General features: G+C 43.1%; 1 protein-coding gene across 1 annotated transcript in view; it reads right to left on the bottom strand.

Moving 5' to 3' along the window:
• Positions 1–2298: 2298 nt before the first annotated feature.
• MSH4 (mutS homolog 4) overlaps positions 2299–15119 on the bottom strand; it is a 90634-nt gene continuing 77813 nt past the window's right edge. Inside the window, exons 16-20 of the mRNA XM_027874059.1 lie at positions 12271–12389; positions 9316–9444; positions 6897–7071; positions 4837–4925; positions 2299–2757 (exon numbers count right to left, since the gene is read on the bottom strand). Coding sequence (XP_027729860.1) covers positions 2557–2757; positions 4837–4925; positions 6897–7071; positions 9316–9444; positions 12271–12389 — 713 coding nt within the window. The 3' untranslated portion in view covers positions 2299–2556. The remainder of the gene's footprint in view (positions 2758–4836; positions 4926–6896; positions 7072–9315; positions 9445–12270; positions 12390–15119) is intronic.

Consider the following 15119-nt stretch of genomic DNA (forward strand, 5'->3'; position numbering starts at 1 on the left):
TAAAAACAAAAACAGTCAGTTGGCTGCAGGTTTTTTGTTTGTTTGTTTTTGCATTAGGAGACTGGCCTTTCACAACATATACACTGTAAAAGGTCTGGCAGGATCTGACCTTTGTGTCAATCCCAAAGGAAAGCTGAGACACTGAGACTTACCACACTGTATCCTCCCGCTGTCCCCACTCATCCATTTTCCTTCCTTACCTCCTCCTTGTCCTTTCCTTATTGTCCTTTTGCCAATCAAAAAAGCCACCATATTGTTGTTTTTTTTAAAGACCATTGACGGCTAGAAATTTGTCATAGGATCAAATTCTTTTTTGTGGATAACTGCTTTAGAAATTTCTATGCAAAGAACATTTAAGAGCAAAGGCAATGAATTAAAACAAAAATAGACTTTATTAAGTAATGTCAAATTCCAGAATTGCCTAATATACTCACTTCTCAAAATGCGTCATTGGGGAAATAAAATTAAGTAGCAGGACTATCCATTTTAAAATATACTAAATCCTGAAATTAAACTACAGCTATAAAAAAATCATATTTCACCTGACTAAAAAGTTATTTCTTCATATACCTGACTGGTAATATTTGCTTAGAATTATAAGAAAGAATAGCATTTAATAAAGTAAACAATAAACACAATGTTGAAATTTTTTAAAGTTTACATTTATAAACCAACATTGAAATAAAATTCTAACTGAACTGACTGAATCCAAATTCCACGTGAAATGTGTGTCACTTGTGTCACAGTCAAAGGACCGCACTTGAGGACCTAGAGGGCCACATGTGGCCTCGAGGCCACAGGGTCTCCAGCCCTGTATTAGGACTTGTATCTCTGGTCTACAGACATGTATCGAGCAAAGCGCTGAGTTTAACAGACCGGCTTCTCTACATTAGCGGAACAACTAAAACTCTTCCATTTTCCATTGTCTATTTCCCTTTGGCATTCACTCACTAATCGTCTCTGTAGGCCACCTAACCAAAACTTCCCTATCTGAAAGTGAGAGGGTAACAAAATAATACTGGCCTTTGGGAAGACAGAATGGGTCACTTCAACAATTCCCCACCCAGAAGGAGAAACTGTACCTTTTCTGTGTGTGTGTGTGTGAGTGTGAGAGAGGGAGAGACAGAGAGACAGGGGGAGAGAGGGGGAGAGAGAGAGAGAGAGAGAGAGAGAGAGAGAGAGAGAGAGAGAGAGAGAGAGAGAAAGACAGAAAGAGAGACAGAGACAGAGACAGAGAGACAGAGGAGGCAGAGGGAGGACACAGATTAAAGGCTGTAAGGAACTTCAAGAGGAGTGTTCGGACATCCCAACGATGTCCTGAGGAGCTTCAGGAGAGCTCTGGGTGGGCTTCCTGGACATCTGAAGCACTGGTAAGGAATTCCTGAATCAGCACCTAGGGAGGGGTCCCATTTCAGAACAGAACAGGGCTTCCCTACTTTTGAGGATAAGACAGACTCGTGTGACCTTCCCTGAGGCTTCTTAATGATGACAACTGTATGCATGCGTATGCACAGACACATTAGTTGGTTTGCTTTACCGGCCTGCTGCCCCTAGAATCTGGAGGCCCTAACTCCAAGTGCAGCTTCAGAGCCGCAAGGATGAGCAAGGACATCACTCAGCCACCCTTGGCCTCAGTTTCCTCATCTGAGAAAGGAAAACAATTGCAAAGTGCTTTGCAAACTTCAAAGCTCTAGATAAATGCACACTGTTATTGTTATCACTACTATATGTTGGGTTGGACCTTTGATTTCCCCAGTATGATGAATTCCCAGCAAAGAAATTCCTTCTACCAATACAGGTCAGCACCTGCCCTCTAACTTAGAGCCTTGGAAATTTGCCTGGGACCCCAAGAAGAGAAGTGACTTGCCCAAGGTCATACAGCCAGGATGTGTCAGAGGCCCAGCTTAAAGTCATTTCCCTCTGACTTGGAGGCCAAGTCTCTGTTTACTACATCACATGGCCTCTCAGTAGCCATGACTACAATAATGATGTTAAACACTTATAGACAGAATAAAGATCTAAAATCAAAGTTTTCAAATAAAATATAAATTGTATACATGTGTTACTAAAGTTACTAGTTACTAAAAGAGTTTTTTTTTTCTAAATGTAATAATAATAGCTAATATTTGTATAGGGCCTACTATGTGCCAGGCACTGTGCTAAGCATTTTACAAGAACCATTTGAGCCTAACAACAACCTTCTGGTATTGGTGCTATTATTATCTCCATTTTACAGATTAGGAAACAGAGGCAAATAGAGGTCAAGCGACTCGCCCAGGTCACACAGCTAGTGAGCATTTGAGGCTGCATTTGAACTCAGATCTTTATGACTCCAGGCCTGGTGCTCTAGCCCGTGTGCCACCTACTTGCCTAACATATGTAAAACTCAACCTATTAAAAAGCTAAATTTATCCCAGATGAAGATCCAGAGGCTAATATACTACAGATTATAAAAGAAAAATATCAAAACTTGATACATTTCATTATTTGATGTTACTCTGGAAAAAATAAATTTGAGTCCCCCTCATCTAAATGTAAATGGCTTGGGAACGTAACTTATCTCTCCTCAGGCTGTTCTGACCCTTGTCTAGCCACAGACAGAGCTGCTCCAAACTTGGTCTTGAGGCCTCTCAAGTAAAGGCGCAAGCTGTCTGCATCCAGCTGGGAATTCCTGGCCGTCTGAAGAAGCCTGGTGGCCAGCTGGTACACGGCCCTCTGCCTGGCGGCTTCAGCAGAGCTGCTCCGGCCTTGCTGTTCCTTAAAAATACACATAATGGTCACGAGGTGCACAGTAGGAGCTTCATTTTATCAAGCGAGGTCGGGCAGTATTCTGGCTGTCCCTTTTCAGGGGTTCACAGAGCTCAAGAGGCTGCTGGACCCAGTCTCCAGTTTCCAAACAACCCAACACCTAAACAAGCAACAATCTTTAACAAACCTAGAAATAAAATTTCTGTTGAGTTCTTACTACTTTATGACAATTTATTATTTTTTTACGTAACATTCTTTAACCAAACTCTGCCTGAAAAAATAGCAGCTCACCCTTCTTAGTTTAATTTCAGAAAGGAATGGGAAACCCATCAGTAATCTGCACAGTAAGACAGTACAGGGACAACAAAGTATTTCCAGTAGCACTGTCTCTGTGTATCTGTGTATCTGAGTATATGCCACGGATACGTTGGGGAATAGCCAGGTGACTCACAGTACGCAGAGAGACGGTAAGGAACAACAGAGGGAAGCCAGCAGACCCGAGGGACGGCATACACCCCAACTATGACGGGACTGGAACGCTGTGAAATTACAGACCAAGCCTGGCCTGACTGGGAGGTGGGGGGGGTGGGGAGAGACCGTGGGTGCGGAACGCTGCATACAATGCCAGACTTATTCCTTGCACTGGCTGGATCTGCTGGACCTTTTTCACTTTTTTGTTATGCGGGATGGTTGCGTTAGGAAATCATGGGCAGTGAGGTAGTGCAGTAGCTAGGGTGCCAGGCCTGGAGTCAGGTAGACTTCTCTGAGTTCAAATCTGGCCTCAGACAAGGCCCAGCCATGTGACCCCGGGTAAGTCACTTCACCCTGTTTGCCTCAGTTTTCTCATCTGTACAATGAGCTGGAGAAGGAAATGGCAAACCGCTCTAGCATCTGTGCCAAAAACCTCAAACGGGGTCATGAACAGTCAGATGAGACTGAACAATAAAGAGATTTACAAAAATATATAAAAAGGACACTTTTCACACCAAAGTTTTGCTTTGGGAAATATATTATTTTTCATTAAAATGTTATTTATATTCCTATGAAATGGTTTACTGATTTAAATAATATTGTAAAATTGTATGAGTTTTCATTTTTAATACAGCAACTCTCCGTGGAGCTAACCTCCATAAGCAAAGCCCTTTGAGGTTCCCAAATTTTAAGAGTGCCCGGGGCCCTGCAGGGACAGCCTTACACTTCCTGCCGTGTATGGTCCTTTTTTGCTTCCTTCCCCTCCTCTTCTCCTGGCAGTCTTCCTTCTACACTTCTGGTGCACACTGCCTGAACTCCATTCCGTGGCGGGGGATGCAAGCATAGAGTCCTGACAAGCCCTGCTCTTTAGCAGGAGACTGGTAGCTCCCCGGAATCTGCCACAGTCACTCCCTACATCTACTACAGAGAAATGAACATCATTCTGTGAGGACAACGATCCAGAGTCCCGAGTTCTAGAGTAGAGACAGGTGGCCCTGCATCTCCCTGCTGGTTCTAGCTAGGTGCCCTTCGGGACGAGGCGGGGACAAGGCTCTTTCTAACTCCCTACCCTTGAGCTTGTCTGATCCTAATTCCCCAACTTTCTTCCTTCCACTTGGGCAACATTTAGAATGAATAACCCAGCTCAGCAAGCATCTCTTTAGTGTCTGCAATGTACATGGCGCCAAGGGTGGGCTGCCCAGGAAAAGAGAGATGAGGCCAGGTGAGGAACATCCCATTGCCTAGCGCAGAGTGCTTCCTCTTTCCCGTTGGTAACTATGACTGAAATCAGTTTCTGCTTATGGTTCTTCTATCCAGAGAGAGCAGCTTCTTCTTCAAACAGAAGGCTCACACTTCACCTTCCTCCTACAGGGAAATTCTAGATGAGCAAATATCTTTAAAATAAAGTTAAATGCTTTTTTAAAAAAAAAACCCCATAGTGTCAAGTCTGAATTTTAATATAAATGGTCAACCAAATGATTCTAATGCACCAAAGTTTATATTTATTTATTTTCAAATAACCCATGACCCAATCAGAAGCTATGCTGTTCTGAAGAGAAAACATTTCATGAGACTTTAAGGGACAAAATCATTCTTTTTGCTAAAAAGTACACTTACCGTAATCTGCCTAGAGATCTCAGTTCTGATCTCTTTTGCATCTGAAATAATTGACTGTGGGAGTGACGATGCTTCAGCAGCTTTGATACCTGGAAACATAAAAAACAAGGCCACGCCTTATTTCCAGGACTGGAGGTGGTATTTATACTGGTAAATGTTAACTGATAAAATGGTCTTTTTGTTATCATTTTTTTAAGAATAAGACCATCTCTCCTCTTCCTTCCCAGCTCCGTGAGACACAAGACTGATGGCCACACTCCACGCCCTTGGCATGGAGGAAGGAACTAGAAGGAACAGGCTCTGGGGCAGGTTTTCTGCTTGAGGACAACCCAAGAGGGGGCCCTGCCAGGCCTCCTAGTGCCCCTCGTTCTCCCTCTCTCTGTCTCTGTCTCCGTCTGGTTCTCTGTGTCTCTCTCTGTCTCTCTCGTGAGATTGGGCACCTCGACTCCTCTTCCTCTCAATTCTTCTGTCCTTCCTTCTGAAGGCAGCTCAAGTCTGCTGTTGAACAGGTCTACACAACCTTTTTTTAGTCTCATCTCTTCATCCATGTGGCTTGGAGCGAGTGCATATGGAAAAGTGTCTTGATTTCAACCGTCAGAGATCTGGGAGCAGTGGGGAGTTTGGAAGAACAGGCTGACAGAGGAGATTTGGGGGACCCTGCCCCCTTTCCTGCATCTCTGAAACAGTCCTAGTGACAAGAGATAGCTAGCTATTTCTATATTGTAAGAGAGAAAAATTATTGCTAGCCTTGTCTCAAACCAGGGGTTCTTAACTTGAGGTCCACAGATTCCCCAAGGTTATAGATTGATTTCAGGAGGTCCATGAACTTAAGATGGAAAAAAAATGACAATTTAATTCTCATTAACCTCTATCTGAAGTTTAGTATTTCCTTCTCTTACTAATGTAGGCAGTAAATATTATTCTCAGAAGAGGTCCTTAGGTCACTGCCAAAAGGGTCCATGACACACCCAAAGGTTAAGAACCCCAGTCTTAAACATAGTTCTTCAAATACAAGATCTCTGATTTTTTTTGGTGCAAAGATTCCCGATCAGATGCATTTTGAAAAAAATGAAGTAACGTTTGTACAGGCTGATACAATGGTTTTGCTGACATTTAAAAATACTTATCAGAGATTGTTGTTTCTCAAATGGGTCATAACTTTAAGTAAAATAATTTGTACTAATAAACTTCAGATTTATAAGTAAATGGAAATTGTCTCTCATCTGTCTAGTCTTACATATTTGTTACATGACAAATTTGATAGAGAAACATCAGCTCTAGTCTGAGAATACTCGACCACTTACTTATGCATTCATTCCCTTTGGAATTACATCATAAAATATGAGAGCACTGTGGAATGTGAATAGCACGCAGATTTGATCTCCTGCTCATGCCATCAAAACACTGTGCAGGGAATATGAATTTTCAGTTTATAAAGACCATAAGACCTAGGGATCTGCGATTTAACTGCCTCAGAGAACTGTCAGGGAAGAAGCTTCCTCAAGCAACGCAGGCCTGGAGCAGCATCCCAAACTCAGAGGCACAGATCTGGACACAAGGCTCCCTGCAGGCGCGTACTGACTCAGAAAACCACCTAGGACAATGTCTATGGCCTGTTGTATTTTTGCTTCTTTTGTTAAACTTCCCCCGATTCCATTTTAATCTGCTTTGGCCCTGGGAAGCATTTCAGGCCCTTGCTGACCCCGAGCCCTGAGAGGTGCTCAATGACCAGCCCAATGCTGTGTTGTGTGTCATAGGCCGGCCTGTGTACCCAGGCCTCTCTGGCTCTTTGCCCACTGCTCCATGCCCCCTTTCTTCTGGTCTACGCTAAACTGCATTTGTCTGAAACTTTCCAGAAGCTTCAAGTGTTTAGGCAACATTACGTAGTTCATTATAGGCTCAAAATTCAATTCAATTCTTTAAATAAAAGTTGGGTGTTTTGCAAGAAAAGACTAGTCCAGAGAAGCATAAATGCTTAGCTCAGGAGGGAAGCATCGCTCAGACCAACGACAGTAATTCTATCTTCAGAGCACTGACGCCCACAGAACGATCTGAAGTACCGTAATTCCTTTCTTCGGTGTGTCCTTCAGAAAGTCTGTGGGTGTACGTGATCGATTCTCTGCTTCTCACGCCGCTCCTCACGTGCTGTACTTCGAAGTGGATATTTTCAACATTGGGAAACAAGGCGTCCATCTGGCACAGCTCCAGGAAATGAGTAGCAAACAGTGTGAACGCCTACGGGAGGGACCAGAAACTCCACATTAGGGCCTGTCAGGTAAACGAAGGGATTCCATTCAAGCAAACTAAGAATCTCATAGTCACTCGCAGTAATTCAGCAGTGCAAGTACGGAGCTGGAGGATCATGGTCTGCTTGTTAGAGCGTCCTCAGAGAGTTTACCCTTAACCAAACAACGCTTCCTGTGCATGTGTCTGTGTGTGCCAGCTTGGAGGGGCCCTAGGATCTCACTGCAATCTCCCCAGCACGGAACCAACCAATCCGTCAGCACTTCCTAAGGGTCCACCAGGCTCCAGGCTCTCTCCCCAGGTGCATCGGCAGCTCCCCGTCCAGGAGGGTCACCTGCTCCCCTGAGAAGGGCGGTGAGGCTCCAGAGTCACTCCCCCAGCCCCGGGCTGTCAAAGGATGCGAGCCAATGTTGTCCTCACTCACAAGCCATCTCTCTCTCCTCATGCACATACACTCATGCAAACATGCACATCTGTGTTAAATCTCTGGGGAAAAACATACGTTTCTCAACAACCTAAAAGAAAATGTTTCAGACCTCCCATATTCCATCTATAAATGCCTTCTGCAAACACACGCCACCTGTCAACCCTGGAAAGCAGGTGCCTCATCATACTTCTGCAGGTCTCCCCACGCTTTATTCTGAAATCTTATTCCTCCCCGCAGATTTCACGACCTGCCCCCCAAAGCCAATGCGTGGGCCAGCTCCAAATGGGGAGCTATTCCAGGAAGCCTGCTGTGTTCCAGGCAGGGGTAAGCACTCTCTCCCACCTCCTAACACCATAGTACTTCCTACTTGTATTTTTCTATGCACGTATCGTATCCTACCTTCTATTACACTTACTTGTGTATTTGCCTTTCCAACTAGACTAAATTCTTTTATTGTGTAGAGAACCAGCTGGCTATCAGTCAAGTCAGACCCACATTCAAATCCCTCCTCAAATACAGGTGATCCCGGGATAGTTAATTAACCTCTGCCTCAGTTTCCTCATCCATGAAATGAGGATAATCAAAACATCTGTGTCGGGGTTGTCGTGAAACTCAAAAGAGATAACAGATGTGAAGGAGTTTGCTATACAGGTTTTAACTGGTATCACTATCGATAATTATTTTGTTTTTCCTCTCATGTTCTGCACATGTGAGGTTACTGTTGAAGTGAATTATGATACAACTGCAGAGGAGATAAGAGTTGACAAACAAAAATGTTTAAACTTTCCTTTCGGATTTTGTACATAATTTCCTTGATCATGAATCCCCGTCTTTCACCACGTAAGGGTGAGACATAAATAATATAATCTTTGGGTATATTTGAGCAGACACCACCACTATGACGGGCAGAGACAGGAAACATCAAGAAGGTTTTAAGAAGTGAGTGATGAGCCATTAAAGAGGTTATCAGTGCGACTGCTGAGTGGTGAGTCATTTGTTTTTAAATGACAGATGAAATGGCTCTCATGAAAGATGGCTGAATTACAATAATAGGAAAATAATCTGCTAGAAACTGATCCAGGACCGGCATCACAACATAGACAACTGGCATTTCTGGAGATCTCGAAGGTCTGTGAAGCGCTTTATACACACTAAGGGAAGGGTATCCCCAGTTTACAGATGAAAAAACTGAGACTGAGAGATGCAAGTGGCCCACTCAGAAGCAGAACCTGAAACTTCCAGATTACAAGTTCCACACTCCGTTCAGCGAGGCATAAAGAAAATCAACAACTATGACTCAAATAGGAGACAAAACCACAAATCTAAATAGACTAACGGGAAAACATTTAAGAAACCTTGGTTACAATGATATACTGACCGAAAAGTTTATAAAACAATAACACTTTTAAAACTTCCCATCTTAAATCCATGGTACCAACTCTAGTAAACCCCACTTGACTAAATGTTTCCAAAACAACAGAAGTCTAAATCTATGATGCAATTGTTAACGTAAGGTTCACTACCCATTACCTAAATTATTCATAATCCTTATTTTTTCTATCCCCATTAGAACTCTCTTATTAACAGTTCTATCAAAGAAGAAGCACAACTCAGTGTTTACATTTTTCAGCCACCTCCTGAAGTTTCATGCCATCTGATGAAGAACTATGGGACATTTCACTGCCTCGGACTGCTAAGGGACCTTATTTGTGAGTGATGTCCATTAAAGCCAGCTAGATGCTTGTCTAAATGAAAAAAGTCACATCAAAAAATAACTGGGTGAATGTGTGAGAAATATAGCAGACTACCTTCAAGCTTTGCAGATATTCACAGACTGCGTAACAGATGCCAATGCCTTCCTCTGTGCTGGTGCCTCTGCCAAGCTCATCAATTAGGATAAGTGATCTGTCGTTAGCGTTATGGAGTATATATGCTATCTAGGGAAAAATATTTTAATATTACTCGCTTCAGCCTCCGAAGCTGTCAGGATGATAAAAAACAAAATTAGGGAAAAAATACAGATTATTAATTCATCTAAAATGAAGCTTCACTGAGAAATCTGCCACACAGAGTAAAAGATTACTTTTCTTTCTTAAATGATTACAATGGTAATTACAATATTAATGGCTGATGGGCATATAAAAACGCACCGCATGTGTGCATGAGACAACACAAAGAGCAAGTAGCCAACACTGACATTACAGTACCTTGTACTGAGGGAAGAAAATAAAGCAATACATTTCATTTTAGGCTAAGGGGGGGGGGAACCCAAGATACTAGTGACTTGCAAATTTCTATCATTAAATATTTGACTTTTCAAATTAATTTTAATATAGTTAAAACTGGCATAACTGCAAAGAAAACTACAGGAAACGTTGTACCAGTATGGAAGCTTGTGGCTAAGCCAATCTAATTTAAATCCCAAAACCAACAAAGCCAGGAGTCTTTCTCAAAAGGACACCAAATACAAGTCTTCTTTATGGAGTGATATCTTTACAGCAGAGTGGTCAACTTCCCTTCAAAAGAATTCCATTCTATTTATGACATCATGCAGTCACAATCTGATGTAGCAAACTTCATGAATTGTGTATTATTCTCCTATTAAACTAAACTTCTTAAAGGCAGAGATTATCAATCAATGAATCAACAACCAGTTATTATGCATTGATCATGTGCTGGGCACTGTTCTAGGCCCTGGAGATAAAGACAAGATCAAAACCTAAATGGACTTACATTCTAATGGGGAAAATCATACACAGGTATTTTTTTAAAAGCATGTACAAGGTAACTTTGGGAGGAAGGCTCCAGTAGCTGGGGGAACTACAAAAGGCCTCATCTAGAGAGGGATCTTGAAAGGAAACCAGGGAATTCCCTCGGAGAGAGAAGTAAGAGTATTCTAAGCAAGGAAGACAGTCAGTGAAATCAATCACTCATTCTCAATCAATGATTTAATCAATCAAGTGTTCCTATATGTTGGTCCTGTTGTAGGCACTGAGAAAGCACGTGCAAAGAATGACACAATCCCTATTGTGAAGGAGCTCATAGTCTATCACGGAAGAAAACACATGCATATTTTAGTATGTATGCATTAAGTATGTTCATGCAGGATAAACACAGGAAAAGGTCCATCCCAGAGCTTGATTGACCTGAGCCTTGGAGACTCTGGGAATGAAAACTCAGGCTTTCTGCCCCAGAAGGTGAAAGATGCCAGAGAGACGAAGCACGCTGAGGAGTGGCGAGGTGCTGGGATGGGCCTGAGTTAAGCCCAGAACACCAGGCTCCAAAGCATCAGAGACTGAGGACCCAACCGAGCGGCTACACAGAGCAGTCTACAGGAAGGGGCAGATAACCAAGCTGGGAAGGACTACTTTAGTCCTCTGTTTCTAAAGGAAGAGATTTACCAATTTGCCCCGATCACTGTGGCCCCTAATGAGAGCTTGTTCACTTTCATGATTTTGCAGGTACTTTCAAAAGAAACTGGTTTCTCTAAGAGTTTCTTCACTGTGTGTCAGCCGGGGTTAAGGGTCAGGAGGTGGGAAAAGGGATTAAAAACAGCTTGAGTGGGACCATGGGACACGGAGGGAGAGGGGACACCCTCTTTCTAAATCACTGGGGGTCTGTGAATTTTTTTTAAAGTGTATCAAATCATAAACAGTTTCCTTTGCAGCACTATGTATTTTATTTTATGCATTTACAATATTTTCCGAGAAGGGGTCCATAGGTTTCAGCACACTGACTCCCAAGGAGTCTGTCCATGACATATACGTGGTCCAGAACCGTGCTCTAGAACAATACCAGACACATAGTAGGTGCTTAACAGCTGCATGATTGAGGAGTCCTTCACAGTAATATTGAAATAATCTTCCTTGCTCCTATATCTGGTTATGCCCTTCCCTGGCTCCAAAGCCTGGTGTTCAAGGTCCTGGTCAGCCTTCAGCCCTGCCCACTTTCCAAAGCCTCGGCTGGTGCCTGAGCACCCTAATAACCCCAGACCTTACAAAGAAGGTTGCCCTGCCCCTCTCTGGTGCGCTGAGTGTCACCTGCAATATTGTCTGATCTGTGTACTGTAAAGTCGATGAATTCTGGACTGCATCTCTTCCAGACTTTGCGTCTTTCCTAGCTCCTAACACAGGCCTCTAAAAACAGCAGGTGCTGAACATTTTTGAATGAATGAATGAATGAACTCACACATCCAGTAGAGTATAAGTCAATCCATGCTGTATAAATGACATTCACCTGCAATGCAAGTGAAGCTAAAATATTTGCAGGAAACTGCACAGTCAGGAACCATCCAAATGATTCCTGCCTCCCAGGGCCGGCCACAGAGGCCAGCCTGACTCCCTCTGACCCTTTCAGCTGAGTGGACAGTTAGCCAGTCCATGAAAGGGAGGTGAAGGATGCAAAAATGCTTAAGAGAAGAGAAAGTTTTGTCACGGCAAATTAAAGCATGATTAAAAGAAGCTTGCTACCATCCAATATTTTAAAATCAAGCCTAGCAAGAACAATGTAAAGGGTATAAATAATGACAGAAAGTGTGTTTTGGGCAAACACATAAAAAATGGACATGCTTTCTACCTAAATGACCGTATTTTGTCTCATACACCGACGTAAAGTTTACTGTGTTACCTAACAGATTACTGAGGTAGTCGTCTTTGACCACCTTCTGCCTTTTAGCATTAGGCATGAACATATTAACCTGTTTCGGTATGAGCTAGTAGCTGGATCCAATCCATTCCTGCTATTAGAAGAATTTAACTTGGTACCTCTTTCATTTCCTTCATAAATGTCGATGAATTTGTTTCTATATCATCATTCATACTGATTCTAGTGAAAATTTGTTCAGTGATTCTAAATGAAGAATATTCTGCTGGGACAAATGAACCTGTAGAATTAAGAAAAAGTGTTAGGTATATACACGCTCAAAACAAAAAGCAATTATCTTATAAAAACATTGGTACTAAACTTTTTCTCTTCTCTATTACACAAGAGTTAACATATATACTCACAGAGACCAAATGTTAAAGGTATTAGTTACATGAAAAAAAGTGAAAATTAAATGAGAAAAATTTAAAATAGGAAGAAGTTCACGTAGAAAAGCAATTGAAGTTTCATTCTCAAAAACTCTTAGAAAAATGTTATAGCAAATGTGACTAGAAAACATTGCCAACTACACAGCAGTAGAATCTAAAAAGGAAAAAAAAAACACCAAGTTTTCATCCAAAAAACAAAGTGACTGCCCCTGAGGACACAATGCCAATTCCCCCAGACTTCACATCCCTCTCTTGAAAGCAGATCTCAGTGGCTCAACTTGTAAATCTGCTCTACATAACGAATGAGAGGGGCAGCTAGGTGGTGTAGTGGATAAAGCACTCGCCCTTAAGTCAGGAGGACCTGAGTTCAAATCGGGCCTCAGACCAAACATTTGACACTTACTAGCTGTGTGACCCTGGGCAAGTCACTTAACCCCAATTACCTAAATAAATAAATAAATAAAGAATGAGACCACAAAATGCACTTTAATTCACTGGAAGATAAAAGCATGTCACTATCTGCATGTAAAAAAAAATGGTCAGCATTCAAATTTGTGGAAAAAAAAATTCCATGCTCAAATACAAATGGGCAATATCAGAGAGAAATAGCAGCCCATGAAATCCTGAAGAAGAACAAGCTTTTCTCCTCATAAATTCATTGTCCAATCTGGTGAGAGACAATCCTAAGAAAGGTTTAAAAGCAACAATTTTTTTAAAAAAATTGCCCTCAAAGCTTCCGCCAGTCTTGAGATTTCATCTATATGGGAAACTCATTCCACTGATACAAAGCCCTAATTTGTCAGTAATTTTATAGGGTTCCATCATTGCCTGGGGCCGTGAAAGGTTTAGTGGCCTTGCCCATGGTCACACATCTAGAACCCATTAGAGTCAGGACCTGAACGCTGGTCTTCCCAACTTCGAGGCTGCCTATTCCATGCTGCTTTTTTTTTTTTCTTAAAGAATCCAGGAATACCGGTTATATAATTGTAGCAGATCTCTCTGAGTGTTACGAAAGCTAAGAAAAATAAAGAAAATTTTTGAAAGAAAAACTTGTTTTACGTTAAAGATCCTAAGGTTACCCAACATCAAACAATAAGGGAAAATAAATGAGTATTCTGACAACTGAATACCTGAAGTCATTGCTAGGTAAGTAACCACAAAGAGAAGACACAATCTTTTTATTCTCATAGGAAGGGCACTAAACTGGGGGTCCAGGGCTCTGGGTTCTAGTTCTGTTCTCCTGCTAGTTAGCCATGGGGCCTAGCAAAGTCAGTTCAACTCTCTTGGATTCTTTTACGTATAAAGTGAAGGTGACCGTACCCATTCTGCACACCCACAGCCTCCTGACCTGTCTCTGTTCCTTCCTCCCTTTGTACTACGTGGCGGCAGATCAGTACCAAACGGGCAGAAATGGAGGCAGAGAGAAGGTGGTGTGGTGGCCCTGCTCATTGGTCTCCTCCCCTGTCCTTGCCCTCGGGGAACATTCGCACCCTGGGTACTGCTTACGGCAGCCTCACTCCCTGCCACCGCAACACTCCTCCCAGATTTACCTTGGATGAGGCCTTGAGTCCTCCTCTGACAAGGCGGAATCGGACAGGAACGGAGGAATTTTCTAAGCCGAGTCTACCAGGCAGCAAGGATCAGAGACTTCAGGTGAGACTAGTGGGAGGGTCCATCCAGAGGTCAGACTATCTCATCTTGGCATTTGTGCCGGCCTTCCCTGGCTGCCTGGGCTGTGCGGACGTGTGGTCTTAAACTCCAGGAACAAAAGGTCCTTCTTACAAGAAGACAGGCTCCCCAGCATCTGCAGCCCAGCTTGGCCCAGCGGACGGCCAGAACATGATGGCAGAGACCAGCTCAGGAAACACTACACCCACATAGCCAGAAACTGCCCGGCAGGCCGCAGCTGGGCCACGACCCCCATCCAGGGGCATTCCCAGAGGACACGTGCGGCTCTGTCACTTCAGCACCATGAACGGCCTCAGCCAAGTACATGCCTCAGATGCATGTTTCTTACATGTATGTACCTATGTTAGCTACGTGTCGTACCCACGTGTGTGCAGCAAACACTTTTCACATCACTTATTATTGTAGGCTGTTTGATTCAATGTCTTTCGCTTTTATACTAACATATAAATATATTGGTGGGGACGTGTAAGCTGTGGATTTAAGAGGGGGGTCCACGGGAGGGAACATCTAACAGTATGGGAGCTTTTGGTAAAGTCGCGTTCAAGAGTTTGATGCGATGCTGACGCTGAAGAAACTGTCACCTGACCTATAACCTAATAAACGACGCTGTCTAACCATAACAGTGCCTTCTTCCCTTTCCTTCTCCCCTGAATCTGGACCCCCTTCTCCTTGGAGGCCACTCCAGGGTCCCTCCGCGCAGGCCTCCCCACCGCGGCTCCCCATCCCTTTCTCGAGAGAGCGCTTCAGCACTCGCCCTCCTGGGCAGACAGGCTTTCTGCCAAACTCTTTCTCCCCCTTCCATGTCTCAGAGCCATCCACGCCATTCTCGAGTCTTGTGCCTTCAGTCTGACCTCCTACAGGAGGAGCCTTTCCACTCGATGGTCTTCATATTA

The sequence above is a fragment of the Vombatus ursinus genome, unplaced genomic scaffold (genome assembly GCF_900497805.2).
Source record: "Vombatus ursinus unplaced genomic scaffold, bare-nosed wombat genome assembly UNPS02014804.1, whole genome shotgun sequence".
Classification (NCBI taxonomy): Eukaryota; Metazoa; Chordata; class Mammalia; order Diprotodontia; family Vombatidae; genus Vombatus; species Vombatus ursinus.